Source organism: Crocodylus siamensis, chromosome 1, assembly GCF_052110815.1.
Source record: "Crocodylus siamensis isolate JL-2025a chromosome 1, ASM5211081v1, whole genome shotgun sequence".
Classification (NCBI taxonomy): Eukaryota; Metazoa; Chordata; order Crocodylia; family Crocodylidae; genus Crocodylus; species Crocodylus siamensis.
The window spans coordinates 380,691,593-380,718,487 of record NC_143395.1 but is presented as its reverse complement, the minus strand read 5'-3'; the positions used below and the strand labels follow the sequence as shown (position 1 = coordinate 380,718,487).

Here is a 26,895-nt window from a genome sequence, read left to right as displayed (position 1 = left end):
ACATCCAAGAGATTAATTGTGAGCAAAAAAAAAATGATCTGGACATTACATTTGAGTTAATTACTGAAAACCAGTTGCGTCTTTAGATGCAGGTCTGATCTAACCAGGCCACATTGTGCCCAGAACAGCATCTGTGGGACTTTGGAGCAGGGTGGATTTATTTAAATCAAGGCGACTGAAATCACCAAATGAGAACCCTGATTTAAATCAAGTTTCCGACTGATCCTTCTTCACATATTTCTTAAATAGCACAAATCTGATCGCTAAAACATGTTAATTTTATAACTTGATACAACATCTGTCCTTAAAATTTTTTCTTCAAATGTTATTAACGCTAACATGCAAGTCATCACAACGCTAAACGTGCGCTGTCCTTAAAACTTCTACAACTAGATCTTATCTTCCCCACTCCCACTGTCATTTTTATTCATAGGCTGAAACAGAAATATGACTTTTCCTGCTTTTTCAACTCCCAGTCGATTTCTTAGCTTTGAATTAATAATACCAAACAATGAAAATATTCTCTCTGTGCTTGCAGAGGAAGCTACTGCTGTGAAAAGCTGGCTTAGCAACTGAAGGAACCCCATTTCAAGGTGCCTGGCTAATGATTTCCATCAGTTCAGGGGAGTGACTATGTTCAAAACATCATCAGTAAACATGTACTGTTTAAATGATTCCCCCCAGCCCTGAAACATATTATGACTGGCATAACTGAGGGGTGATTTTGAGACATCCATGACATGGCAGCAGCATCTTCTTCAGAAGTTAGGCATCTACCTTTTATATCTGCGTGTGATGGCCTGTGACATCTGGGGTTGAGAATGTTTGCAAGAAAATGAAGCGGAGTTAGTGTTTGATCCATTCGTTTCTTTATTGCCTGCAGTCTAACTTTCTGGTTAGGTATTTCTTTCTTCAATGTCTCTTGAAGTGCCTTCCAAATTTTGACAGCATCAGCAATGCAGCAACAGTCTCTCTGAAGTTTGTTTGAGGCTATTGATATAGGTTTCAGTATACTGAGCATATCTTCTACATTCCTCTTTAATCCAATGTTAGATACTTTGGATGAGATGCGTCCATATATTTTAGCATGGTTTTCTTCACAAATTTTTATGAGAATATGCCAGTTCTTGCTAAATTGTTCAAAACAATCAACCACAGAATTCCATTGAACATCTTGTGGGAGAATTAGTTTGGATCCTCCTGCTCTCTTCAGTGAAGCTGAAGCAAAATGGTTGTTATGGAAGTATTTTGCAACTTCAACAACATTTTCTTTTATTCCTGTATAAGTACTTAAGTCTCTGGCTAAAAGATGCATTAAGTGGGCACTGCAGACATATGTTATTTTATTAAGGAGCATCCTTCTGTTTCTTTTTCTAAGTATCTTCTCATCTTTGCCACGTTTGCAGCATTGTCTGTGACAAAACTGTGTATGTGACAGTTGAATTTTTGTTCACAGTTTTATTACAGCATTCACTGCCATTTCTTTTAAATGTTTCTGCTGTGTGGGTATTTCCCGATATATCTATTGTTTCTGAAAGATATGCAATCCCATCTTCTGTTGTCACACAGGCAAATATTGCTGGATCATTGTGTACATTGCTCCACCCATCAAGACAAATTTCCCCTCAGTATTTCTTGCACACTGTGCAAGTTCTCTCTCATGCACTGTATCTAGCAACCTTCCACTAATGTCTGCTCTACCAGGTGGAGTGTAGCCTGGTTGTAAGGACTCAACCATATCAATGAAGTGTTTATTGTTAACAATGTGAAATGGGAAACTTGTGGTATAAATGAACAGAGCAATCTTTTCATCTATGGTGGTTTGTTGGTATTTGCTGGTCCTTACTACAAACCCATCCATGGTGGTGGTTTTACTGGCTGATTGAAATATTTTGCTTGCTACTGATGCTTGTTGTCTGAAATACGTTTAGTTGCAGCACTGCTGCTAAAAGTACCAGCGGATGACTCTGAAGTTGTTGCAGATAGACAGTCAAAGTCTCTTATGCTTAAACGGGATCCTGAAACAAAAATGATTTGTCATTCTTCTCAGTTCTTCTTACTCTATTATTCAGTTAATCATTTACATTTTTTTAGCAAGGATGCAGCTCCGATTCCAAATTGCCAAAAAACCTAAGACTGACTGTACTTAGAGTGCACTTAATTTTGGAGTAAGCCCCATTGAACTCACTGGCACTTCTGTTTTTTGAGAAAACAAGTATAGGATGGGGTTTCCTTGGGAAAGCTGAGTTATGCTGAAGTAAAATAGGGAATAGACTTATGGCATCACCATTATGGTCTGGGTCATGATGTTCCAAAATAAAGGACAAGTATTATGTAATATAAAATAAGAAAATGACATCCAGTGGCAACCGGCAACTCTAGATTTCTCTTACTGCAGCTTTCTGTACCGTAAGCTTGGGTGATAGATTCTAAACCAGGTTAACTAATTAAACAAGCCATATAAGGATTATCTTAGCTAAAAAAAAATTTTCTAGCAACATCCAATGTAGCAAATAGCTTGGGAATTTACTTGTTCAATCACACTTATACTAAAAGGCATAGAGAGATGCAGAATGATGATTGGAAAGTGAACTATTTAATTTACTAACCAGTTGATCCACATTGTTCTTCAGACATAACCACATCTTCAACCACATTTTCTCCCAATAAGCAGTTTTCATTATGATGTTTCATTCTTGCAGCTAGGCCCTGCATCTCCTTCTTGCACTGCTTACACTTGACACGTTCTCTGTTTTTACCCAGGGAAGGAATTTCTTCAAAATATTCCCAGATAGGGTCTCTCTTACGCCCAGAAGCCATGACAGTTTTCTGTGGAAGTGTGGGAGAATATAGGAAGCTGAGTGTGTACTACTGAATAATGTCTTTCCTTTTTCTTTCCAGTCCACTCCACTGTTCCTTTCTACTCTGCCTCTGTCCTTTCCTATATTGTCTCTTTGTCTTTAAGACTGTCTTAACTAACTCCTCTGCCTTGCTTGGCGCAGCTCTACCACCACCTAAGCACAGAACAACAATCCTATCCAGCCTGCGTCTTTCTACATGTGACTTTAGTCTGCTGAGAAACAAACTGAAAGCCCAGAACTTTCAAGAAGCCAGAGCTGGTACTTAGACTAGACAGACTACAGCCATGTTCATGAGATGAAAAACTGAAATGAATGCCCATGTGTAGCAGGGCACTAAGGTGCCTGCTAATGAAAACCAGCAGTATGGGCTCAGGCGCTGGTTGCTAGAGGCAACCAGGAGGAGCTAAGGGCTGACACCTGGTGAGTCGGCTGACCGGAAGGGGCAGGACTGACCACTATAAGACCCAGAGTGAGGCTGTGAGTGCGTGCTCTCTCTCTCCCCCAACTGGCAGCCAGACAGGAGGAGCACTGTCCGACCAAGGAAAAAAGCTCAGCCCTGAAAGGGGAAAAGGGAAAGGCCTGGATGTACAAACCACTAGTTTTACGGGTGAGAGATAGTGCAGGGTTTGGAGAACGCTTTAGCCAGGAGGCTATTTGAGTTATAGCCAAGCGGCTGGCATTATTGCTTTTGTTGTCGTTAAAACCAGAGGACTGGGTGAGGCTATTAGGGGTTGGAGGAGGCCTCATAGGGGCTCCACAGTGGCGTGGGGACCCCGGTGCCAGTGAGGGCACAACATTCGGGGGTGTAGCGACCCCAGCCCCAGTGCGGGACCACGATTGTGAGAGACACCCGAGTGCGGGCCATGATTGTGAGAGACGCCCCGGAGCGGGCAGTGCGAGACACCCCAGTGTGGGCAGGCGCAAGCCAGGGAGTGTCCGTGAGGGCAACTGCGAGAGAAGAGAGGCCAGAGAGCATCTGTGGGGATGCGGGAACTGCAAGAGAAGCCAGGGAGCGCCTGTGGGACGCAGGCGGTGAGGCGAGCCAGGTAGGCAACTGTGAGGGAGGCCCGGGAGCATCCGTGAGGACACGGGTGGCCGCGAGGGAAGCCTGGGAGCGTCTGTGAGGGCGCAGAAAGGGATTGACCAAACAACGTCCAGTACATCTGCGAGGCTTGGGGTGTGGTACAGGAGTGGTTGGAGCCACGCGTAGCCCCTAAGGCTGGCGTGCACTGAGTCACCTAAGACAGAGCACAGACTGGGATACAGCGGGGCACCGTGTCAAAGAGGACAAAAAGGCAGCCTCCCTTAAACACTATTAACATCAAAGACATGGTGGGCGAGATGCTGAGGGTGCGTTGACACCAACTTGGCACAGTAGGGGGTGCTAGGGGAGTTCACGGCACCTCTAGGTCCTGCCCTCTCACACCATGTTTGATTGATAAGTACCTCAATGTGTGTGAATGTGACAGAGCCATTAATTCATTTTTATGAGACTGTAAGTATAGGTTTAGCATGTTTGTGATGAGATTTAATTGTTAGTTATTTTTTAAACGAGAGAGAGATTTAGTATTTTAGTGATGATTTTTAAAAAAATTAACAAATCCAATTTTTTTTTTTAATCCACCCTGCTTTGGAGTAATGTTTTTGACTTTATGGAGTTGGGCCTAACCTCCTCTGTGGACAAGCTGGCCAGGTGCCCACATCAGCAGAATAGGGAAGTCAGTATTTCTGAAGCTTGTTAGTGGGTGTATCTACACGTCCTGTTAATGCGCTGAAAGCTTACTGCTCAGTAAAATACTGCACAGTGAGCTTTTCCTGGGAGCGCATCTACACGTGCATCTGTTGGTTAGCAAACTTGCTCCTGCCCTGCTCTGCCCATGCTGCAGCCAGAGAGAGCTCCAGGCTCCCCTGGGTGCCAGTTCCAGGCTGGCAAAGGGCACTGGGGTCAAGCCTGGGTTCTAGGGGGCGGGGGAAGCTGTGCTTCCTCTGGGGCAGTTGCCTGCTGCTGGGTTCTGCTCCGATCTCAGCTGTCCCAGCTCCCGCTCCAATATTGGAGGAGTGGCCCAACAACTACCTGCTGTGGGGGAGGAGAACAATATCTCAGATTCCTTTCCAAAACTAGAGCAAAGACCCAGCATAAGGCAGCTGCCAGGTCAGGGGACAGTGAACCAGCCTTTGCTGTGATCTGCAGGTAGGAGTTGGGGCTGTGAAGCAGGTAGCTGCCTGGGGGAGGCGACAATTTTCCCACCCCCTGCTTCCTGGGTTGACTGGGAGCAATTTGCTGCCAGTCAGCTGTCTACACATTCTACCTGTATTTACAGGTAGTAGCCAACTGCACAGTAGACTAATTTACTGTGCAGTAAATGCTGCACACATCTAGACAGTGATGCTTTATTGTGCGGTAGATTAGTCTATTGCACAGTAAAGTATCTTGTGTAGATGCGCCCGGTGAGCAGTGGCTTCTGATTAATCAGTATGGTTGGCTCAGTAAATGAGGAGGAAGTGAGGGTTTTGGGTTGGGGGTTTTTTTGCTGGGGGGTGGGGTTGGTGAGGAGGAGGGGAAGGGAAGGGAGATGAATTTTCTCCTAGGGCTAGGTCTAGCTCTCAGTGGAGTTGTTCAGGATTTTTGCCAGCAGTGGGACCAGTGACAGAATCTGAGCCATTTTACTTAAACATGGTTAATCTCTGTTTGTGATCTGAATATTAAGTATATGCATCCTTTAAAACAGGTCTTGGGTGGGGACTAGGAAAGCCTGTTCTCTTGGAAAGCCTCACAATTAGTGTGAACCACTTACTCATAGAATGTGTCTTGAGGAGACCTCTCCTCCCATTCATGATCAGATAATTTTCCTAGAACACCTACAGCAGTAATTTACACATTAGAAGATTACACATTATAGCTTCTTGTAATGCTACTGGGAAGCTAGGAACAAGGAGAGTCAGGGCCACTGTAGACCACACCACTTCTAATACACCAGCCTGGATATTTAGCTGGTATGTTCTTGTTGGACAAGCTGCAATATCACTTGGATGCTTATGCAACTGTATTCATGCTACATAACAAACTTCTCATTTCAGGAATTATAATTCACAGTCTGATTTCTTACCGCACAAAGCAGGCAACATGTTTTGATGGGTGGGGGTGTTGACCAGGACTCAAGTGACCTGAATTTCATTTCCAGTTCTTTGATAAATTCATTTCAGCTCTCTATGCCTCTAATTCTCTTTCCTCTGATTTGTTTGGAATTTTTTTATACCCAAGGCAGCAACACTTTTTTCTGTTGCTTGTTGTTTCACTTGCCTCTAGCATGGGCACCTTTTAAAATACAGTGACAAACACCTACTAGTCATCTGACTTGCTTTACTGCTTATATGAATACATTTAAGAGATAAGCCAGCACAGGTGACATTGTTTTCATCTCTTAAGGGAATACTGTCTTGGAGATAAATCGTAGTGGAGATTAGATTCCTACCAAGTTGAAATTAGGAGAAAATCAGTTTAAGAGAGACAAGCCAGGAAGGAAAATATTTCTCTTCAGTCACATAAATACCTTGATTTCTTTGTCTGAAGTGGGAGTAGCAGATCTAGAAAAACTTAAAATCTACTAAGCAAGAGCTAGTAGAAAAAAATCACCTGCCAAAAAATGCTATTATCAAAAAAACACGTTTTCAACAAATGTTCACTCCGATTACCTTCTTCTTGAACATGCAGGGAAAGCAACCTATAACATTCCTACTGACCTAAAAGCACAAACATCAGCTTGTAAGGTTAAGATGCACCAGCAGGAAAGTTTATCTGATTTGCCCTGCCCTCTTCTTAAAATGTTATTCTAGTTACCAGAAATCCCTATAAAGGGCTTCTAAGGAGATTGGTTTCATTATAAATCATATATAATTCTACAAAGACATCAAGAAAATATTATCCTACCTACCCTTTGCCTCTGGTATCTAGTTTGCACAACTCAAACTTATTTTATCTACCATAACTTACCAGTAAGAAAGACACCATTAATTCTGAGAAAATTGGAGGGAGTGACATATTGATGAAGAAAGAAGAATGATGATAATGCTAGGATTGCAGCATCTATATAAACTTGCAAGCAGAGCTAAGCTGTGAAAAACTACACAGTGGATTAAGCCAGTACATCTCCTGATGGCCAGATTGTTTATGCTAAGGAGAATCAATTACAGGTTTCCCTCACTTTATGCAGGTTCTATATGTGCAAATTTGCTCTTATGCGATGACCCTTTTTATACCAAAAATGTGTTATATGCAAAGTAAATTCACTCATGTAGAGTACATTCACTTTTGTAGAGGCTGAAGATCCAGATCCCTCAACCTCTCCTCATAGGGTCTTTCATGGAGATCACTAATCATGCAAGTGGCCCTCCTCTGAACCCTCTCCAGATTCTCCATGTCCCTCTTGAAGTGTGGTGCTCAAAACTGGACACAGTACTCCAACTGCAGCCTGACCAATGCCACAGAGGGGGAGCATCACCTCCCTTGATCTTTTGGTCATGCATCTGGTAATACACAGTGTAACGAGGCCTTGTTGATGGCCTCGTTCCACTGCTAGCTCATGTTCATTGTCACGGAGTCACGTAGGTGCCCCGTGACTGTGAGGGTGATTGGCAGAGCTGCCAATCACCCAGGCAGCTCAGATGCTGGTTACCAGGGCGACCAGGTGGGTCACATGGCCAGAAGGGGGCAGGGCCAGGCCTTTATAAACGGCTTAGGCCGGAGCCTGACTCACAGTTCCCTTCTGGCTGCCGTAGGAGTAGGAGTTCTGTGGCTCGAGCTGAGTGGCCTGAGTTGGTGGTCGCAGCCTTACCACACTAACTGGCTGTGATGATGCAGGGAACCAGATCACCCTGACTGGAGGTAGGACTGAGAGCCCTGGTAGGGCTTGGAGTTATGGTTAGGCGTATGGAGCCTCTGTGTTTATGTTGCAGCCAGATGGCTTGAGTTTGAGTTACAGTTTGCACTGGAGGACCGGGTGAGGCTGTAGGGGAGCGAGGAGGCCTCATGGGGGCTCCCCAACAGCTTGGGGGTTCCCAGTGCCCAGTAGGGGCACAGTGCCAGGGGCACTATTGTCGGTACCAGGGAGGCACCGTATTGCGCCAGGGAGGCGCGGTGTATAAGGTTGCAGACCCCAGCCCGTAAGGGTGGGGTGTTGCCCAGTGGGGCAGCTAGACCCAGAGAAGGGTCAAGGAGATGGGGCCCAGGCGCTTGCCTCTGTGCCTTAGTGCGAGGTGCGCGGTGTCAGCCCTAGAGAGGGCCAGGCCCCAGAGCGGGGTGGAGACAGAGCGCGGGGCGCGCGGTGTCAGGTCCCAGAGGCGGCGAGGCCCCAGGGCGGGGCCAAATAAGCGGCGAGAGCGAGCCGGCCCAAGGGCGGCGAGACTAGGGCGGCAGGAACGCTCTAGACCCAAGGGGGAGCCGGCAATTAGCTGGACGCCGGTGAGAGCCCGGCCCAGGGGGCGCTGGTATTAGGCGGCGCTAGCGAGCCGGACCCAGGGGGCGCCAGCGATTAGCTGGAGGCCAGTGAGACAAGCCCAGGGCGCAGGGAGCGGGCTGGAGATAGGAGCCCGACCCAAGGGGGCCCCAGGTGGGCAAGGAGCCCAGGGGCCCGAGAGAGAGAGCGAGGGCACCCGAGGGGCAAGGGACCATACAAACGTCCCCCAGAACAGCTGTGAGGCTTGGGGCGTGCTAAAGGGGAGGTTTGGAGGCACGCATAGCCCTTAAGGCGGGACGCATATAGATACCCCATGCTGGAATAGGGACAGGAACACCAGTACTGTCCACTAGGGAAACAGGCAGCCTCCATACTATATATATTAGTCATCAAAGTCGTGGTGGGTGAGATTCTGAGGGTGCTACGTTCACCCTAACGTGACGGTAGGGGGTGCTAGGGAGTTCACGGCCGCCCCTAGGCCCCGCACCCTCACATTCATCTTGGAGTCAGCTATGACTCCAAGATCTCTCTCAGCCTCTGAGCTGCTGAGGAGGTCATTCCCCAACCTGTAGGTGTGCTGAAGATTCCTCCTTCCTAGGTGGAGTACCATACATTTATCTTTGTTGAATTGCATCCTGTTTCATTCCACGCATTGATCCAACCTGTCCAGGTCGGCCTGTATCTGCTCCCTGCCCTCTGGTGTATTAACTTTGCCCCATAATTTGGTATGATCTGTGAACTTAGAGAGGGTGATCACCACACTCTTGTCCAAATTGCTGATGAAGATATTAAATAATACCGGCCCAAGGACCAAAGCCTGCAGTATCCCACTGTCCACCTCTTTCCAGGCCAATAACAACCCATTCACCACCACTCTCTGGGTGCGGTCTCTAAGCCAGGTGGCCACCCACCTGACTGTGTAGGTGTCCACTCCACAGCCTGTAGCTTCCCTATGAGAATAGGATGAGAAACTGTTGAACGCTTTCCTAAAATCCAGGTAGATGATATTGGCCTTGGCTCCTGTGTCAAGGCAGTGTGTGAGCTGGTCATAAAAGGCTATAAGGTTTGTCAGGCAAGATCTACCTGTGATGAACCCATGCTGGTTTCCTTTCAGCATCGTTTCCCCTGCTGGGCCTTCACAAATATGCTCTTTGATAAGAAGCGAGTCCTCTGCACTCGCTTATCCAGGTTCTGTTGCTTCCCTACAAGATCTGAATATGGCTAATGTCTTATAGTCACATAGATCCTTGCTCTTGCCGCAGTCTGCTTCTGCACAGATCCTAGGTGGCTTCTCTGTCAGTGTTTCTCACCCCATGGGTCACGACCCAAAAGTGGGTCACAAGAATGTATGAAAGGGTCGTGAACAATCAAGGAAAAATGTAGAAACTCACAGCTTTTCTCCTTTAAAGGAGAAGAATGTGGGAAACCATGCACTGGCAGAAGGCTAGCTATTTAAACGCTGATCAGTGACCCAGTAAATAGTTTAAATACAGCCCCAACTACTCCCAGCCTGGTACCCTAAAAGTGCTGCTCAGGATCACACTTCAAATATTTCTCAGACTAGGATTGTCAGGCCAAATGTGACTACAGCTCCTCTTTAACAGTCAGGAATAAAAAAGTTCCTATGCTGAATTGTGGTAAATCCAATCATTAAAATTTTACTTACCGTAAGCACTGGGAGAGAGACGATTCCTCCTGATGTAGTCTACCAGTGTAACCGGAGGATCCATAGGTCAGGGGTGGAAGCACAGCTGTGGGCAGTTAAGTGATATTCTGTCTGCTCAGGGAGGCCAGCTAACAGGGATGAGTGCCTGGCCCAGAGGAAGTTAAAAGCTCCCAGGGAGCAAAGCTAGAGAAGAGAGGGAAGAGGATGGTGCTGAGTTGTAGTGTCCACTCTCCAGATCCAATGAAGTAGCTGCAAGTTACCCCTTTGACTGTATGATTAAGCACTTTGTTATGTAATTTGTGGATGCAAACAGAAGTGCAGCTCCCAGCTGTAACTCAGAACTATTTCTGCCAAGTGTTACCCAGACCAAACAGAAGTTCTCAAGGGGAAAGGAGAATCTAGGTGCAGGTTGGGAGCTTGAAGCCAGGTTCCCATAGCAGTGGCCACAGCTCTCTGCCAGTGCTTGCTGTTTTTGGAATAAGAGAAGGGGAAAGGCAGCAGAGGGAGCTTGTTCTTGGGGCTTCCCAGCTGGTGCTGAAGAGTGGGGTAGATGAACTGGAGCCCTCCCACCTTAGGGTGGGGGTGAGGTGGGAGGGGCTCTAATACACCTGCCTCACCCTCCAGATGGGCTGAAAAACTCCAAGACTAAACTCATTGTGCTCCCTTTCCCCTCTCCCATTCTGAAAACAGTAAAAGGCTGGGAGCTTCACAGATGCAAGTTACAAAAGATGCTACATTATGAAATGTCTTTCTCTGACCTCTCGTGCAATGAGGGGTTGAATTTTCACCCGACTGGCCATTTTTTAAGCTACATACAGCCATGTACTTGTGTTTGGTCATAATTCTTAACTGCTTTCTGTTGCCAGATTGGGCAAAAATTATCATTTCTGTCTGCACCCTGTTTTTCCTTATGGGGACAAGTTTACCCAGGAAAAATAAAGAACTGAGTGAACAACCCACTGCATGTTGTGGAGAATGTAGGCATTCTAAACCCCAATGCTAGCCATGGAGTCCAGAACCCTGCTAAAATGGCTGGAGGAACTGCATCAGCAGCTGTTTCAGCAGCTCCAAACCCAGCAACAGCAGTTACAGAGAGAACAGCAGCAGCAACAGCATCAGTTTCAGCACGAACAACAGCAGCAGCAGGCAGAGCCGGCCCACAATTTTTGGGGACCCCTGCAAGAAATAGTTTTGGGGCTCCTTGCTGTAAAGAAGCCACCAGCAGTTGAGGGTGGGGGAGGCGGGGCAGGGGGTTGTGGCGAGCGGCCGGATGCAGGGGGCCCTTGGCTGCGGGGTGCCCTGCAGCCGCAGATTTTGCAGGATAGGACAGGCTGGCCCTGGTAGCAGGGGTTCCTGAAAGAGCAAGTGGATGCTAGTCTGACTCCTACCCAAGCAGGTGAGTTACCAGGTTCCCTGAGGTTAGAAGGAGGAGTCCCCACAAAGATGAGCCCAGGAGATGACCCGGAGACTTTTTTCTTGCCACATTTGAACAGGTGGCAGAGGCATATCAGTGGCCACAGGACATGTGGGCTGTAACAGTGGCCCCCCTGTTAACTGGAGGAGCACAGGCAATGGGACAGACTCAGCGCAAGACTATAGGGCCCTCAAAGCAGCCATACTGGACCAGCTGGGACTCGCACAGGAGGCTTATAGCTGCTTATTCTGGTCGGAGGCTTGGGACCCAAATGCGCAGCCCCAAGCTATGGCCCAGAAGCTAAAAGACATGCACCTGATGGCTAAACCTGGACTCTCAGTCAACTGCAGAGGTTGTAGAACTAGTGGCATTTGAACAATTCTGCACCATCCTCCTAGTAAAAGCCTAGAGGTAGGTGCATCAGCCAGGGGGAAGCCACATGGAGAGTAAAGGCAGTTAGACTGGGAACACTAGGGAAGCCAGCAGCCCTTGGGTGTGAGAAGACCAAGGCTTCATGGCAAACCAGCTGGGGGTCTAGGGAGGCCTCAGGTAGGGGCATTAGCTCTACCTCCCCCAAGGCTCCAAACAGAGCTCCACCTGAGACATCCCTGCAACCTAGGTGGAGGAAGGGAGGTGCAGATGACATGCTTCCGATGTGGGGAGAAAGGGCACAGATACTGGGACTGCCCACAGATGGACTGTGGATGCTTCCATGCCTTCCCCTCAGAGGCAAGAGGAGACAGCCCAGAGGGAATATGTGGTCCCTGTAAAGATCAGGGATATCCATCTGGTAGGACACATAGGCCCTCTCCACACAACTGTGAACATTTTTTTTTCCCCCCAAGGACAAGAAGTAGCATTATACCTTGTGCTGCTGCTACTTGTCCCTAAGGAATGCCTGTGCCATCTGTCTTCTGATGTGTGGCAGATCATCCCAAATGGGACAGAGGAGGCTGGGGCCAGAAACTGTGCTGGCCACAGCAGCCTTACCTGGGATTCTGGGGGCCTCAGGGAGCTGCAGTCACAGTGATCCTACTGCTCAGAGCCTGTCCAGCAGCCAGAGTGTGGTTTCAGCTGGCCAGGTTCCAGTTTTGGGTAGTGTGTGCTACCCCTGTGTGCGCTGCCCTACCCGTTTTTTGTGCAAGATTTTTTTTTTTTTTTTTTTTTTTTTTTTTGACCCTGGGATCTCCTGGGGTCAACCCCATCTTCCCCTCCCCTCTCCCCCACAACCCAGGTAAAAACTGGACTGGGATCAGGCTGGAGCAGTTCTGAGGTGCTGGTCAAAACTACTGATATGGTATATAAGTTGAGGTGAAAATGTTAAAGGTAAATATTTTTGGCTTCAGACTTTGACTTATACACCGTAAAATATGGTAATAGAAATGCTTGGCTCTGTGTCTACCACTCGCAGGATACAGTCCTGCTATTACTTCCCTCTGAAGTAAGTTACTGGCAAAGTGGCAAGGACCTTTTGAGGTTCTGCAGAGGGTAGGGCAAGTAAATTATGAGGTTTGCCTGGTGGGGAAACAGTGAGGGTCACAGATGGACCATATTAACTTGCTAATGCCGTGGAAGGCTAGAGAAGCCTGTCTGGTCTCCACATGTCTACTGGAAGCCAGTCCAGGGATTCTGGATCTTCTCCCAGATCCAATAAAGGGCCTCAAGCTAGGAAAGACATTGACCCTGATTCAATGGGTAGAAATAAAGAGCCTCCTGGTGGAATTTAAAGAGATGTTTACAGGGAGTATGGGCTGGACTACATTAATAGAACACCATCCTCAAACCAGGCTCTGCAGTTCAAAAGGGACACTCAAGAATTCCCCGTTTTTTCCACCCCCCCCCCCCCCAGCCCCAAATAATGGAAACGGGAAGACAGGAAGTTACAAAGATGTTGGACTTGGGGGGAGGAGAGGGGTTGAGGAATTGAGCAGTCAGCGGAGCCCAATTGTGCTGGTGCTAAAGCCAAAATACAGCATCACGTTTTTTATTGACTTCTGTAAAGTTAATGCAGTTTCAAAATATGACATATACCCTATGCCCTGAAGAGATGAGACAGTGGAGGGAATAGGTAACACCAAGTGTATAACCACTTTGAACTTAACCAAGAGATACTAGTAAATCCCTTTGGATCCAGTGTCTCACGAAATTACAGACTTTGCAACACCCTGGGGCTCTACCACTTCAAGAAGTTACTTTTCAGGCTACATGAAGACCTGGCAACCTTTCAACGGTTAATGGACAAAGTACTCCACCCTCACCGGGCATATGTGGTCCCCTATTTAGATGCTTTTAGGTAATATTTACTAATACACAGGCAGATCACCTCCTGGGGTAAAATAAGTGTTGCAGTAGATACGGGCAGCTAGTCTAATGGCTAACCTAAGTGTCACCTGGGGTACACAGAGACCAGGTACCTGGGATGGGAATGAGAAAATTGAGGCCCCTAGTCAACAAGGTAAAGGCCTTGGTGGAAGCACCAGTGCCAACAACTAAACAACAGGTGAAGTTGTTTCTGGCCTTGAACAGCTACTTCTCACGCTTCATCCCATAATTTGTGACCATCACTGCTCTACTGGCTGACCTGCTGAGGAATGGAGCACCACAGAAGATTCAGTTTTCACACAAATGTGAGACATCATTTGGGGCACTAAAATGGCTGCAATGCAGTGTGCTGGTCCTGCACACCCTGTACTTAACAAATAATTTATATTACAGACAGATGCCTTGGAGGAAAGCCTGGGGGCAGTGCTCTCTCAAGTCGAAGGACAGAGAAGACCCCATTCTGTACCTCACTAGGAAACTCCTTTCCCCAGAGCAGAAGTAGACCCTCACAGAAAAGGAGTGCTTAGCAGTTAGTAGCAGAGGGCCTCAACTGGTAGCAAAAGCACCAGTCACAGGGCTCAAGTGCCTATATACTAATGCTAGGAGCATGGGGAACAAGCAGGATGAACTAGCGCTCCTGGTTGCACTAAACGACTACGACTTAGTGGGGCTGACGGAAACCTGGTGGGATCCATCCCACGACTGGGCGGTACATATTGAGGGCTATAGATTGTACAGAAAGGACAGAGTGGGGAAAAGGGGGGGAGGGGTTGCGCTCTATGTTAAGGAGCAATATACATCAACACTCATCAAGACAGAATCAAAGGATGAGGAAGTAGAAGGACTGTGGGTTAGGCTACATGGGGGGCAAGGAGAAAAGGATTTGGTGGTAGGGGTCTGCTACAGACCCCCACATCAAGGGGAAGAAATAGATTTGGGGCTCCTGAGGCAACTCTCAGAGACCATAAAAGCTAAAGAGGCGGTGGTCATGGGGGACCTAAACTACCCGGACATCTGCTGGGAGACACAGACAGCAAAGTCCCACCGCTCACGCAGGTTTCTAACCTGTGTACAGGACCTCCACCTGACGCAGGAGGTACATGGTCCCACTAGGGGGAATGCCTTACTGGATCTGGTATTGGCAACGGGGGATGACATAGTAGGGGACCTACAGATCGGTAGCCATCTGGGGGACAGTGATCACCTAAAAGTACAATTCAACATAAGGCGTCGAGTGGGTAAGGTAACCAGTAGGGTGAACGTGCTGGACTTTAGGAAAGCTGATTTCAGCAAACTCAGGCGATTAGTGAAGGATGCACTGCAGAGTAGTAGTTTTGAAACGATGGGAGCCCAAGAAGGGTGGCTGTGCCTTAAGGAAGCTATCCTTCTCGCACAAAGCGAGACGATCCCCGTGCGAGGTAAAAGAGGGAAAGGGGCCAGGAGGCTTCCCTGGCTGACCAGAGAAATCCTGGGCAGACTAAGGGCCAAAAGGGGAGCACATAAAAAGTGGAAACAGGGAGAGATCACCAAAGAGGAATATACCTCTTCTGCTCGTGCTTGTAGGGAGGCAGTTAGACAGGCCAAAGCTACCATGGAGCTGAGGATGGCAACCCAAGTAAAAGACAATAAGAAATTGTTTTTTAGATATATACGGAGTAAAAAGAAGGCCCAGGGAGGAATAGGACCCCTGCTAAATGGGCAGAAACAATTGGTGACGGACAGAGGGGACAAGGCTGAACTCCTCAACGAGTTCTTCGCCTCAGTGTTCCTAAGTGAGAGGCATGACAAGTCTCTCACTGGGAGTGTAGGGAGGCAGCAGCAAGGCACCAGACTTCCATGCATGGACCCTGAGGTGGTGCAGGGTCACTTGGAGGAACTGGATGCCTTTAAGTCGGCAGGCCCGGATGAGCTCCATCCGAGGGTACTGAAGGCACTGGCCGACATCATTGCAGAGCCACTGGCGGGAATATTTGAACGCTCGTGGCGCACGGGTCAAGTCCCGGAGGACTGGAAAAGGGCCAATGTGGTTCCCATTTTCAAGAAGGGGAGGAAGGAGGACCCGGGTAACTATAGGCCAGTCAGTCTCACCTCCATCCTTGGCAAAATCTTTGAGAAAATTATCAAGGCTCACATTTGTGAGAGCCCGGCAGGACAAATTATGCTGAGGGGAAACCAGCACGGGTTCGTGGCAGGTAGATCGTGCCTGACCAATCTAGTCTCTTTTTATGACCAGGTCACAAAACGCCTCGACGCAGGAGGAGGGGTGGATGTCGTATACTTGGACTTCAGGAAGGCCTTTGACACGGTATCCCACCCCATACTGGTGAACAAGTTAAGGGGCTGTGACTTGGATGACTGCACAGTCCGGTGGGTGGAGAATTGGCTGGAGGGTCGCACCCAGAGAGTTGTGGTGGATGGGTCGGTTTCGACCTGGAAGAGTGTGGGCAGTGGGGTCCCGCAGGGCTCGGTGCTTGGACCGATACTCTTTAATGTCTTCATCAGCGACTTGGACGAGGGGGTGAAATGTACTCTGTCCAAGTTTGCAGATGACACTAAGCTATGGGGCGAAGTGGACACGCCGGAGGGCAGGGAACAGCTGCAAGCAGACCTGGACAGGTTAGACAAGTGGGCAGAAAACAACAGAATGCAGTTCAACAAGGAGAAATGCAAAGTGCTGCATCTAGGGAGGAAAAATGTCCAGCACACCTACAGCCTAGGAAATGACCTGCTGGGTGGCACGGAAGTGGAAAGGGATCTTGGAGTCCTAGTAGACTCCAAGATGAACATGAGTCGGCAGTGTGACGAAACCATCAGAAAAGCCAATGGCACTTTATCGTGCATCAGCAGATGCATGACAAATAGGTCCAAGGAGGTGATGCTTCCCCTCTATCGGGCGCTGGTCAGACCGCAGCTGGAGTACTGCGTGCAGTTCTGGGCGCCGCACTTCAAGAAAGATGCGGATAACCTGGAGAGGGTCCAGAGAAGGGCCACTCATATGGTTAAGGGCCTGCAGGCCAAGCCCTATGAGGAGAGATTAGAGGAACTGGACCTTTTCAGCCTCCGCAAGAGAAGGTTGAGAGGCGACCTGGTGGCTGCCTATAAGTTCGTCAGGGGGGCACAGAAGGGAATTGGTGAGTATTTATTCACCAAGGCGCCCCTGGGGGTTACAAGAAATAATGGCCACAAGCTGGAGGAGAGCAGATTTAGATTAGATATTAGGAGGAACTTCTTCACAGTTCGAGTGGCCAAGGTCTGGAACGGGCTCCCAAGGGAGGTGGTGCTCTCCCCTACCCTGGGGGTATTCAAGAGAAGGTTGGATGTGTATCTAGCTGGGGTAATGTAGGCCCGGCACTCTTTCCTGCTTATGCAGGGGGTCGGACTCGATGATCTATTGAGGTCCCTTCCGACCCTAGCATCTATGAATCTATGAATCTATGAATCAACTAGCCACTTACCTCCTAGAGGCCTGATTCCTGGTTCCATTTGGTCACTGACCACATGGCTTAATACCATGCAGGAGGCCAAACCTTGGTTGACAAGATGGTATCTTGCCTGTACAATCTTTTGATTTTATGATACAGCACTGCCCTGGGTCGGCAAATGCAAATCCGGACTTCTTCTCCCAAGGTGGGGGCGAGGGGCGCAGGACTGAGAAAAGGGAAGACTCAACTCTTAGGAGGAGGGATGTTTGATTAGGTGCATGGCTCAGGGGCAGGAGCACAGCTGTAGGCCCCAAGGAAGTTAAAATCTCCCAGGGAGAAGAGCTGGGGGAGATAAAGAAGATGGCAGTGCTGAGGTGAGCCACAGTGTCCTCTCTCTGGGTCTGAGGAAGGACAGTAGCTGCAAGTTAAACAAGCAACCATACAATCAACAAAGGTTTAACTGTTTGCTTTGTTATGGACATTGTTTTCCTTGCGGGAATAAGTTTGCCCCTGGAAAAATAAAGTAGTAAATGAGAACACTACAACCAGAGTAAAAGTAATTTTTATAATACTTAATATATTAGGAGATCCCTCTAGAGTTTGTACTTGCCTGACAGTAAGAGGTTTTTAATGTAAAATCTTTAATGTCTAGCTTCAGGGCTTACCCATATAGTTTCTAATATTGCATAAATAAATAAAGGTGCATTTTGACTTATCTCACCTGCAAGGTCTGAAACAAAAACTATTCTTAGTAAGAAATGGATTTCTGTATCCTGCAAGCTCCTGTTCTACTCAATTAATATATTCACTCACAAAAAACAAATGTACTACCAGTTGCTTTAAAGACAGTAATGCTCCTGGTTTTGGCCCTGCAGGCCACATGAATGGCATGGGGCTGGTCCACAGGCCAGAACGGGCCCTATGCCAAAACTGCCCACCTGGGATTGGGTACAATCCCCATCCAACTGGGATTGGGCTCCAGAGCCCTGAGCTGCCCTGCACGCCTGGTCTAGCACACAGGCCACAGATTTCTGGGGAGCCCGACAGGCCAGATGACACAATGCCAGGCTTTAACAGGTCTATGTATAGATGTTCATTTCTGTATCACAGTAGCATGATCTTAGAAGAACACCAAATTAATAGCCAAATTCTTTAACCAAAATGAATAATGATTGAATGATCAGATAAGAATCCAAGAGAGCTAATACATGAAGCCTTAGGACTGTGATTCTCAACCAGGGTGCCCTGAGATCTTTTCAAGGGTGCCATGGGTACCACGCAATGTTAGCATTGTTAGGTGTGAAAACATAATTCTCAAGATAAACCCAGAGATTTCAAATAGGAATCCAGCATGTTAAAAAAACGTTCTGACCTGTCATGGTCTGAGTTCTTTGCAACACAAGAATTGCTCTATTAATTTTCTGTAATCAAAAATCAAAGGAAACCAGGAGCTGACATTTTCTGAAGACTGCCCTGAGTCTACTGACGGGTGTTTTGAGCTGAGAAAGGATTCACTGCCTTAGCATATGGGAAAGATACGGGAGGAAACCAAAACAGAGCAGACCTTGCTTGTATGTAGGAACATAGGTAACAACTAGTCATTCTGCATATCATAGCCTTCCATAGGATGAGATAATAAATACCTTGGCAATACCTTATTGCTGGGTTTTGTACTTTGTTTTTTAAACAGACAACCATTCATATCATGATGCTCCAGTGGTGAATTCTGCTTCCTGGCGATTTAGTATTCTCGACATCTAAAACCTGTTAATACAGGAAGAAGCTAATCCATGCGAGACCATTTGAAAATGTGCATTTATGGGACCTCAGATGTTCTTACCGAGTCAGTGGCCCACCTGTGAGGCCTACTGGCACCTTTTGCTGAACAGGCACCACACCTGATGCCCAGGATGGACAGCCTTACTGGCAATTGCTGCCTGGCAAGCTGGTGAGAGCTGACCTGGCTCTTTCTTGGCCTAGACAGGAGTTGCACTCAATCATCTGAACTTCTGTATTGATAAAAACAGTGCATTGGCTCTTCCATGGAAAGGAGTCAGCAGTGAGAAATGAGCCTGGGCCAGTCAAACCCCCATACCCTGGTCTGCTGACTCCTTGCTAAATCCCTGCTCCTAACTCAAGAGAAGGTGCAGCAAAGTCTGTGTAGAGCTTGCTACGAGGCTGCTCCCTGCCCTCTTTTCCTGTACTAAGGTGTATAGGAAACGACCTGCCCAACCCACCCGGCAGAGCCGAGACTGGAACCTACAGCCTCTCGGTCTCAGCGGCCCCTCCCGCACCCGGGAGGCAAGCAGGAGTCATTGTGCATGCGCTCACCCGGTTCCGGGGTGGTGGGGCCGGATCACGTGACCTCGGCAGTCAGGAAACGCCCACGGACGGGGGGGGGCTGGCTTAGAGGTGCGCGCGCCGGGAGCGGGAGCTGGGCGGGGCCATGCGCGCACGCTCCGTGCGGCGCCGAACATAAAGGCTAATCACGTGCTGCGAGCATGGCCGGCGGGGACACAGCCGCGGTGCCGGCGCGGAGCCGGCGGGGGCGGCGCGGCTCCATGGGGGAACGGCGGTCGCGGGTCCTGGTGCCGGCGGCTTGCGCGCGGCCCTTCATCTGCTCCTTCCCCAACTGCGAAGCCACGTTCAACAAGGCCTGGAAGCTAGATGCGCACCTCTGCGGACACACGGGCCAGGTAAGCGCGCGGGGTGGGGGCGGGGCTGGTGACGTAGTGGCGCGGAGCCCCGCCCCGCTCTGCTCACCAATTAACGGTCGCGCCCGTCCTTCTCTGCGCCACCCCCGGGCTTGGCTGCGCTGCGGACTCCGTCTGCCTCCCGTGTGTGTAGAATGCACACAGTCCTACATGTGTATCGCATAAGGCGGACATAAAACTTGTGTGAACATTTGTGTGTGTGTGTGTGTATATATGCAAACCTATGCATGTTTATAAATATATGGAGATTGATATAAAATGTACACACACACGCGTGTGATTGATATTTCTGTGTTCTGATATGTGTAGGAGTGTGTATACATGTGCATTATTTTGTTGCATGCAAAATATGCACACTTGTATATATGTATAATTTTATTGTGTGAATACACATATATTTTATTACACGAGTATTATGTAATACTCCTTCCCATAACATGATTTTTGCCCAGCGGGATGGGGAGGGTGCCCATGCAGTGGAGGAAGAACACATCAGTGAAGATTGCAATAGCCCCACCTGACAGCTGTCACTATGGCTAAAGCACATCAAAATTCATTATACAGTGAAGGGGACAGCAATGGGAATTATTTCAGGTCCACCACATGAATATGGAGAAATGCTTTTCTTTCCTCACCTTGCTATTAGACTTCCTCAGCTCTTGAACTTCCTGCAACTCCAGGAACAAATGGGAAGGCTGGTGAAAGAGATTTAAGGGTGTTTTGTTTTGTTTTCTTTTTTTGCGTAATAAAAGACTGACCTAAGTTTGATTCTGTTTGTTTTAAATGAACCACTTTCATTTATTTAGTTACTCAGATTCTAAAACTGACCTAAGTTTCTAAAGGAGGAAAAAACTTCTCTACGTCTCATACACGAGATCTTTAAGGAATCTCAAAGGTGTGAATAATCATTTAACTGTTGAATGCATCATTGGATGACTCTTCTTCCTGCCCCACCCCTTCCTCATGGTTTTAGATGTTCTAGTAGTCAACAAGCTGCCTAAAAGGGAACTAAACAGATTTTCTGGCAAATCAATAGAATTATCTATAATAAAGCTATTTCAGGTCTCTACATAATACGTCTCTCTCTTTAGAGACCATTTGTTTGTCATCATGAAGGTTGTGGTAAAGGTTTCACCAGAGACTTCCACCTCACCCGTCACTTTCTTACACACAGTGGAGAAAAACCTTTTGAGTAAGTACAGTATTCCTTTTTCTTTGGGTCCCAAAAAAGGGGGTTCATTTGTCTTTGCAAAAAAAAGAAAAGAAAAAGCAGCATAATGCAGGAAAACCAAATCAAATGCTGTAACATAAGCATGCTTTTTAAGTCAGGAAAACCAGTATAAGATTTGATGTACTGGTTCCAACTAAGTGATCTGCCAGTCTAGTATCTCTTGCATTTGGTAACCTTGGCATCCTAATTATTAACTTACAACCTGCTCTTCTGTTCTTTTTTTATCACTTTCTGTTTGTCCCTCAAGCCATTTGGAGGGACTTGTAGTTCCTGGCATCCTGACAAGATAGGTCTGCATCTGGCAATGGCCCAAACTGGATGCTTTTAAAGCAGTGGTGCTCAGCATTTTGGCCCACAAGACCAAATGGATGGCATGGGTCTGGTCTGCATGCTGGCATGGGATCCATGTGTTGCTTCTGCCCAGCCCTGCATGCCAGAATTGGCTGGCCTGTACACCCCATCTGGCATGCAAGGAAATGACTTGCAGGGCTCCCTGCATACCCATGGGGAGCCCTGTGGGTTGGATGACCCAGTGTTGGGAGTTGGATATGAGCCACAAGCTGAGAATTGAGCACCTCTCCTTTAAAGGATGATTCTGGGAAAAGTGACAACTGAGGAACCAGCTACTTCTTGTAATACCAAGCAGTTATTAATGAGCTTGTGTCATTTAGTTCAAGATGTAAATAATTTTTAAAAATATCTGCTTAGCCTCCTTAATGATGTGGCACAGCAACAAGCTCCATGCACCTCCTGCTGCACTTGTGCCAGTGTGGCCTGGATTGGGAAGGCTCCTCTGCACTGCCGGGCTGGGTCCTCCCCAGCTCACCCTGGGGGGAGGGAGGGAGGATTCCCATCCTGGGAAGCAGTCTCCACCATGCACACTGAGTCCTTCCACCTCCCACCTGTGGTGCTGGGGCTGTGCAGGACTGGGTGCACGGCTAGCTCAGCCCAAGGAGGTGTTGCTGCAGGCAGTATTGGGTCTGAGGAGCCATTGCTAGCCCCTTGTATAGTGAGTGCAGCCCCACAGTATTCCTGAGGGGCAGTGGTGGACCAGGGATCCCAGGGGGAGCATTAGGACTGGAACAGTAGCCTCCCTGGCTGGAGCTACCTGCACTGCTGCCCCTTAGGAAAGTCCTGGGGCCACGTTTACTGCTTGAGAGGCCAGCGGCAACCCCTCGGACCCAGCGCCACCCACTTCAGTTGTTGCAATGCCTCAGGCCGAGTCAGCCACATGCTCAGCCCTGCCTCAGGTAGGGCCAGGCCCTGCGTGGCCCCAGCGCCACAGGTGGGAGGGGAAAGAATGTATTGCACCTGGAGGAGGCTTCTCTGCTTGGACTGGACGCACAGCGTGCAGTGGCACAAGTGCAGTGGGAGGTGCAGGGAGCATGTTACTGTGGAGGCACCAGGCTGATGCACAGCAGGGCTGGGAGTGTCACTGCTGTGGCAGGAAGCCCCTGCCTGACCCCACCTCCTTCCCTCTATAGTGGTGGGGTCTGGGCATAGGAGAGGTGCTCAGCCCCAGCCCCTACCTGTGTAGCCAAGTTGCTTGGCCGTGCAGGATGCCCTCAGCTTCTTGCAGTGGCCTGGGGCCTGTGCATGGTGAAGATGCAAGAGGCCAGGGCACTTCCTACTGAAAGTCACGGAACAGGAAGTGGTAAACGGTATAAATATAATTGTCATTTAACCATTTACATCCTTACATGAAGTCAGGTAGTTTATAGCGTTCATATATTTAAGCTACTGTATTTACTCAAATCAAAGAAGATTTTGAGTTTAAGATATGTGGCCCCCCCCCCAAATTAGGTTTGTTAAAACTTTCCAGGTATAGAACCTAATAATTTGGGGGTCATCTTAAATTGGTCCCTGTTCCTGCTGCTGTGGTGGAGAAAGCTGCAGTGGGTAGATTGAGGGGCCAGACTCCTGTCCCTTGCCCCTCTGCTACGGGTGGCTCTGGCTCTGGGGCAGTTAATGCTGGTGGCCCTGCCTCAGCCAGCCAGAGAGAAGCAGTGGAGCAGCTCTGGGGCTCCACCTGTGCCCAAGTAAGCCAGAAACAGTGATATAAGGGGGATGCAGCCACGCTGCCCCACTCCAATCAGGCCTTAGTAATGTACAAAAATAATATAGGGACAGGGGAAAGTAGAAAGGTACTTACAGTTAATGAAGTCAGTTAAGCAATTCCGGGAAGTGGACTGGATGTGGATTTTTAGGTCTGGAAGCCAAAAATTTCTAAATTTGTAATCGGTTTCTACTCCATTTGGATTGCTTTCGTACCCTTAGATCCATATCTTAACCTCTGCTTTTCATTGGTTTTAAAATGGGTGCTTTGTAGAAGAGTTTTGAGAGTCAATTGATGTATACCTTAGTCTTCAAATGATTGTACGAAGTGCTAAGCTCATAGAAGAACTAATTCTTTGCATATATAAAAAAAACTACAGTACCTTCATTTCTAACTTGGTGATGTCCAGCCAGAGTGCTGCAACACTCTAGGATGCCTTGGGATCCTTTCAAGGGTGTTGCAGAGTAAGACGTAATGCAGTGTTAGGTGTGCAAACAGGTTTCACAAGGTAGGCCCAGAGATTTCAAAAAAGAAGCCAGAGTGTTAAAAAACATTCTGACCTGCTGTGGTCTTTGCAAAAGAATTGATCTATTCTCTGTAATCAAAAACAGAGTGAAAATTAAAGATCTGGCACTTTTGCGAGGAACCTTGAATCTGAAAAAGTTGAGAACCCCTGCTCTAGCTCTCTTCTTGTATTCTCTTAATATTATATTCACTTGTAGGTGCACAGCTGATGACTGCAATCAGAAGTTTACCACGAAATCAAACTTAAAAAAGCATGTTGAACGCAAGCATGAAAATCAACAGAAGCAGTATGTTGTAAGTAACTACTTTTTCCAGCATTTACTATAATGTTTCATAGATTGTAAGGCCGGAAGAAACCTCGGTAGATCATTGGGTCCAGCCCCCTGCACCAAGCAGGAAAGATAACTGGGGTCAGGTGACTGCAGCAAGGTAACTGTCTAGTCACCACCTTGAAGAGTTCCATGGTAGGCAATTGCACCACCTCTGGAGGGAGCTGATTCTACAGTCTGGACACCCTGACTGTGAAGAAGTTTCTCCCAATGTTGAGGGTGAACCAATCTTTCAGGAGTTTGTGGCCATTACTCCTGGTTTTCCCCTCATGTGCCCTGGTGAACAGTTGCTCACCAAGCCCTTGATGTACTCCCCTAGTGTAGTGGTAAGCTGCTACCAGGTTCTGTCTCAGCATTCTTTTCCTCAGGCTGAAGAGTCCCAGATCCCTCGGCCTTTCCTCATATGGCTTGCCTTTTTAAGACTTATCATACAGGTGGCTCTTATTTGGACTCTCTCAAGCTTGTCCATATCCTAGTTAGTGTGGTGCCCAGAATTAGACACAGTACTTCCGTTCTACTCGGCACTGGTGAGTCCGCAGTTGAAGTATCACCTCCTTGGCTTTGCTGGAGATGCGTTGATTGATGCATGCCAGAGTATTATTTGCCCTACTGGATACAGCATTGCACTGCTGGCTTATATTTGTACTGCGGTCTATCATTACCCCCCAGGTCCCTTTCATTCATGGTGCTAGTCGGTTTGGTGCTGCCAATGTTGAACTTCATCAGGTTCCGATCCACACAACTTGCTACCTGTCTAGGTCTGCCTGTATCTGTTGCCTATCTTCAAGCACGATCATGTGTCCGTGTCATCCATAAGCTTGGCCAGTGAGCTCTTCACCCCCACATCCAAATTGTTAATAAAGATGTTGAAAAATACTGGACTGAGAACCAACCCCTGCAGGACACTGCTGCCCACTTTTTACCAGGATGACACACATCTGTTCACTATGACTCTCTGGGTCTTATCCTGCAGCCAGTTTCTTACCCACCTAACTGTCCTGGGGTTAAGCCCACAATCGTCCAGTTTTCTCATGAGGACATCATGGGATACTAAATTAAAGGCCTTTTGGAAGTCAATGTATACAATGTCAACCTGCTCTCATGTCCAGGTGGCGAGTTACCTGGTCATAGAAGGAGATGAAGTTGGTAAGGCAAGACCCGCCCGTGATGAAGCCTTGCTGGCTGTCGCTTAGAATTGTACCTTCTGCAAGCTTATAGCAGATAGACTCCTTGATAAACTTTTCTAGGATCTTCCCTAGGATGGAAGTTAGGCTGATTGGCTTATAGTTACCCAGGTCCTCACTCCTGCCCTTCTTGTGGATGGGCACAACCCTGGCCCTCTTCCAGTCCTCAGGGACTTCTCCAGAGTGCCACGAGTTGTGGAAGATTTTTGCCAGGGGTTCCTTAATGACTTCAGCTAGATCCTTCAGCACTCTCAGATGAAGATCATCTAGTCCTCCTGACTTCTATAGATCAAATTTTATTAATTAGTCATACACGAATCCTATGGCAATAGTAGAAAGGCAGTTATTCCTACCGTGCTCATCTACTCTACCTGGCGTGGTTTTCCCCATGGTCCAGTGAAAGACTGAGATTAAGTAATCATTCAGGAGTTCAGCTTTCTCCTAGGTGCCAGTAACCAGATCTCCTGAGTTGTTGAGCACTGGCTCCACACTCCCATTTGTTTTCCTCCAGTTCCCTATGTACCTAAAGAAGGACTTCTTGTCCTTGATTCCCATTGCTAATCTAAGTTCAGTCACCGCTTTACCCTCTCTTATCTGTTCCCTGCAAATGCAGGTCATCATGGAATAGTCCTCCTTCAGGCCTGCCCTGAGCTTCCATTGTTCATAAGCCTCTTTCTTCTTTCTTAAAAGGACTCTTTCCCTGTTTAGCCAAGAGGGCTTCCCAGCCCTTCTGTTAAGTTTTCTCTGCATGGGAATGGACTTCTTTTGTGCTTCAAGGATCGTGTCCTTAAGGAACAACCACTGTTCATGCACACCTCTCGCCTTTGGTCCCTGGTCCCGCAGCATTTGCCCTACTAGTGACCTAAGCTTGTTGAAATTTGCATTTTTGAAGTCCAAGACTTCATTCCTGCTATCTCATTTGTCTGCCTTGCATCAGACAGTGAACATGGTAATCTCATAGTCGCTGTTGCCCAGGCTTCCCTCTATATTTCAGTCAGTCATGAGGTCATCTCCTTTGGCCAGGACCAAGTCTAGCAGAGGGTCATGTCTGGTTGGCCCATGCACCTCTTGACTTGGGAAGAGCTCCTCAACACGGGTCAGGAAGAATCGAAACCGTTCCAATTTAGCAGTTTGTTTTGTTTTGGGGGGAAGGGTTTGTTGCTTCTAGGAGATGTCTGGATAATTAAAATAGTCTATGACGACCATGTCACATACACGTGCAGCCTCAGTTGATTCTCTGGTGAACTCCAGATAAAGTTCCTCCCCCTGGTTTGGTCTGTAGTATATGCCTACAGTTAGGTCTCTCTTGCTGTGGCTTCCCCTCCCGCAACTTGACCCAGAGGGTTTCAAGCTGTCCGTTTTTGGAGCCAGTGTTAGCCTCCAAGGAGGTGTACTACTCTTTCACATAGAGCAACGCCTCCATCTTCCCCCCCCCCCACCCAGTCCCTTCTATGCAGGGTGTAGCCCTCTATAGCTACACTCCAGTTGTGTGAGGAGTCCCACCAGGTCTCTGTAATCCCTACTAGATCATAATGAACACTGGAGAATATGAGGGATAGCTCTTTCTGCTTGTTTCCCATGCTCCTGGCATTGCTATATTGGCACCCGAGTCCTCCTGCTGAGACCCACGTCTTCCTATCCTGCTGATGGAGAGCTGTTCCCTCAGCTCCCGCATGAGTGGCTCTTCCAGTGTCCCTGTCTGCTGAGCTTGCTTGTAT

At 48.0% G+C, this 26,895-nt stretch overlaps 1 protein-coding gene and 1 long non-coding RNA gene across 4 annotated transcripts in view; one reads left to right on the top strand and one right to left on the bottom strand.

Moving 5' to 3' along the window:
* Positions 1-73: 73 nt before the first annotated feature.
* LOC149875139 (uncharacterized) lies at positions 74-19,608 on the bottom strand. 3 transcript variants are annotated; one of them, XR_016439265.1, is made up of 4 exons: positions 19,470-19,608; positions 9,981-10,163; positions 2,610-2,829; positions 74-2,018 (listed from the first exon to the last, which is right to left on the bottom strand). It is a non-coding gene; the product is annotated as an uncharacterized LOC149875139 (long non-coding RNA). The 3 variants fall into 3 exon arrangements; XR_016439264.1 differs by lacking the exon at positions 19,470-19,608 and adding an exon at positions 18,782-19,219; XR_016439266.1 differs by lacking the exon at positions 19,470-19,608 and adding an exon at positions 18,793-19,219.
* GTF3A (general transcription factor IIIA) overlaps positions 19,548-26,895 on the top strand; it is a 14,132-nt gene continuing 6,784 nt past the window's right edge. Inside the window, exons 1-3 of the mRNA XM_090028387.1 lie at positions 19,548-19,834; positions 20,944-21,044; positions 23,862-23,958. Coding sequence (XP_089884513.1) covers positions 19,640-19,834; positions 20,944-21,044; positions 23,862-23,958 — 393 coding nt within the window. The 5' untranslated portion in view covers positions 19,548-19,639. The remainder of the gene's footprint in view (positions 19,835-20,943; positions 21,045-23,861; positions 23,959-26,895) is intronic.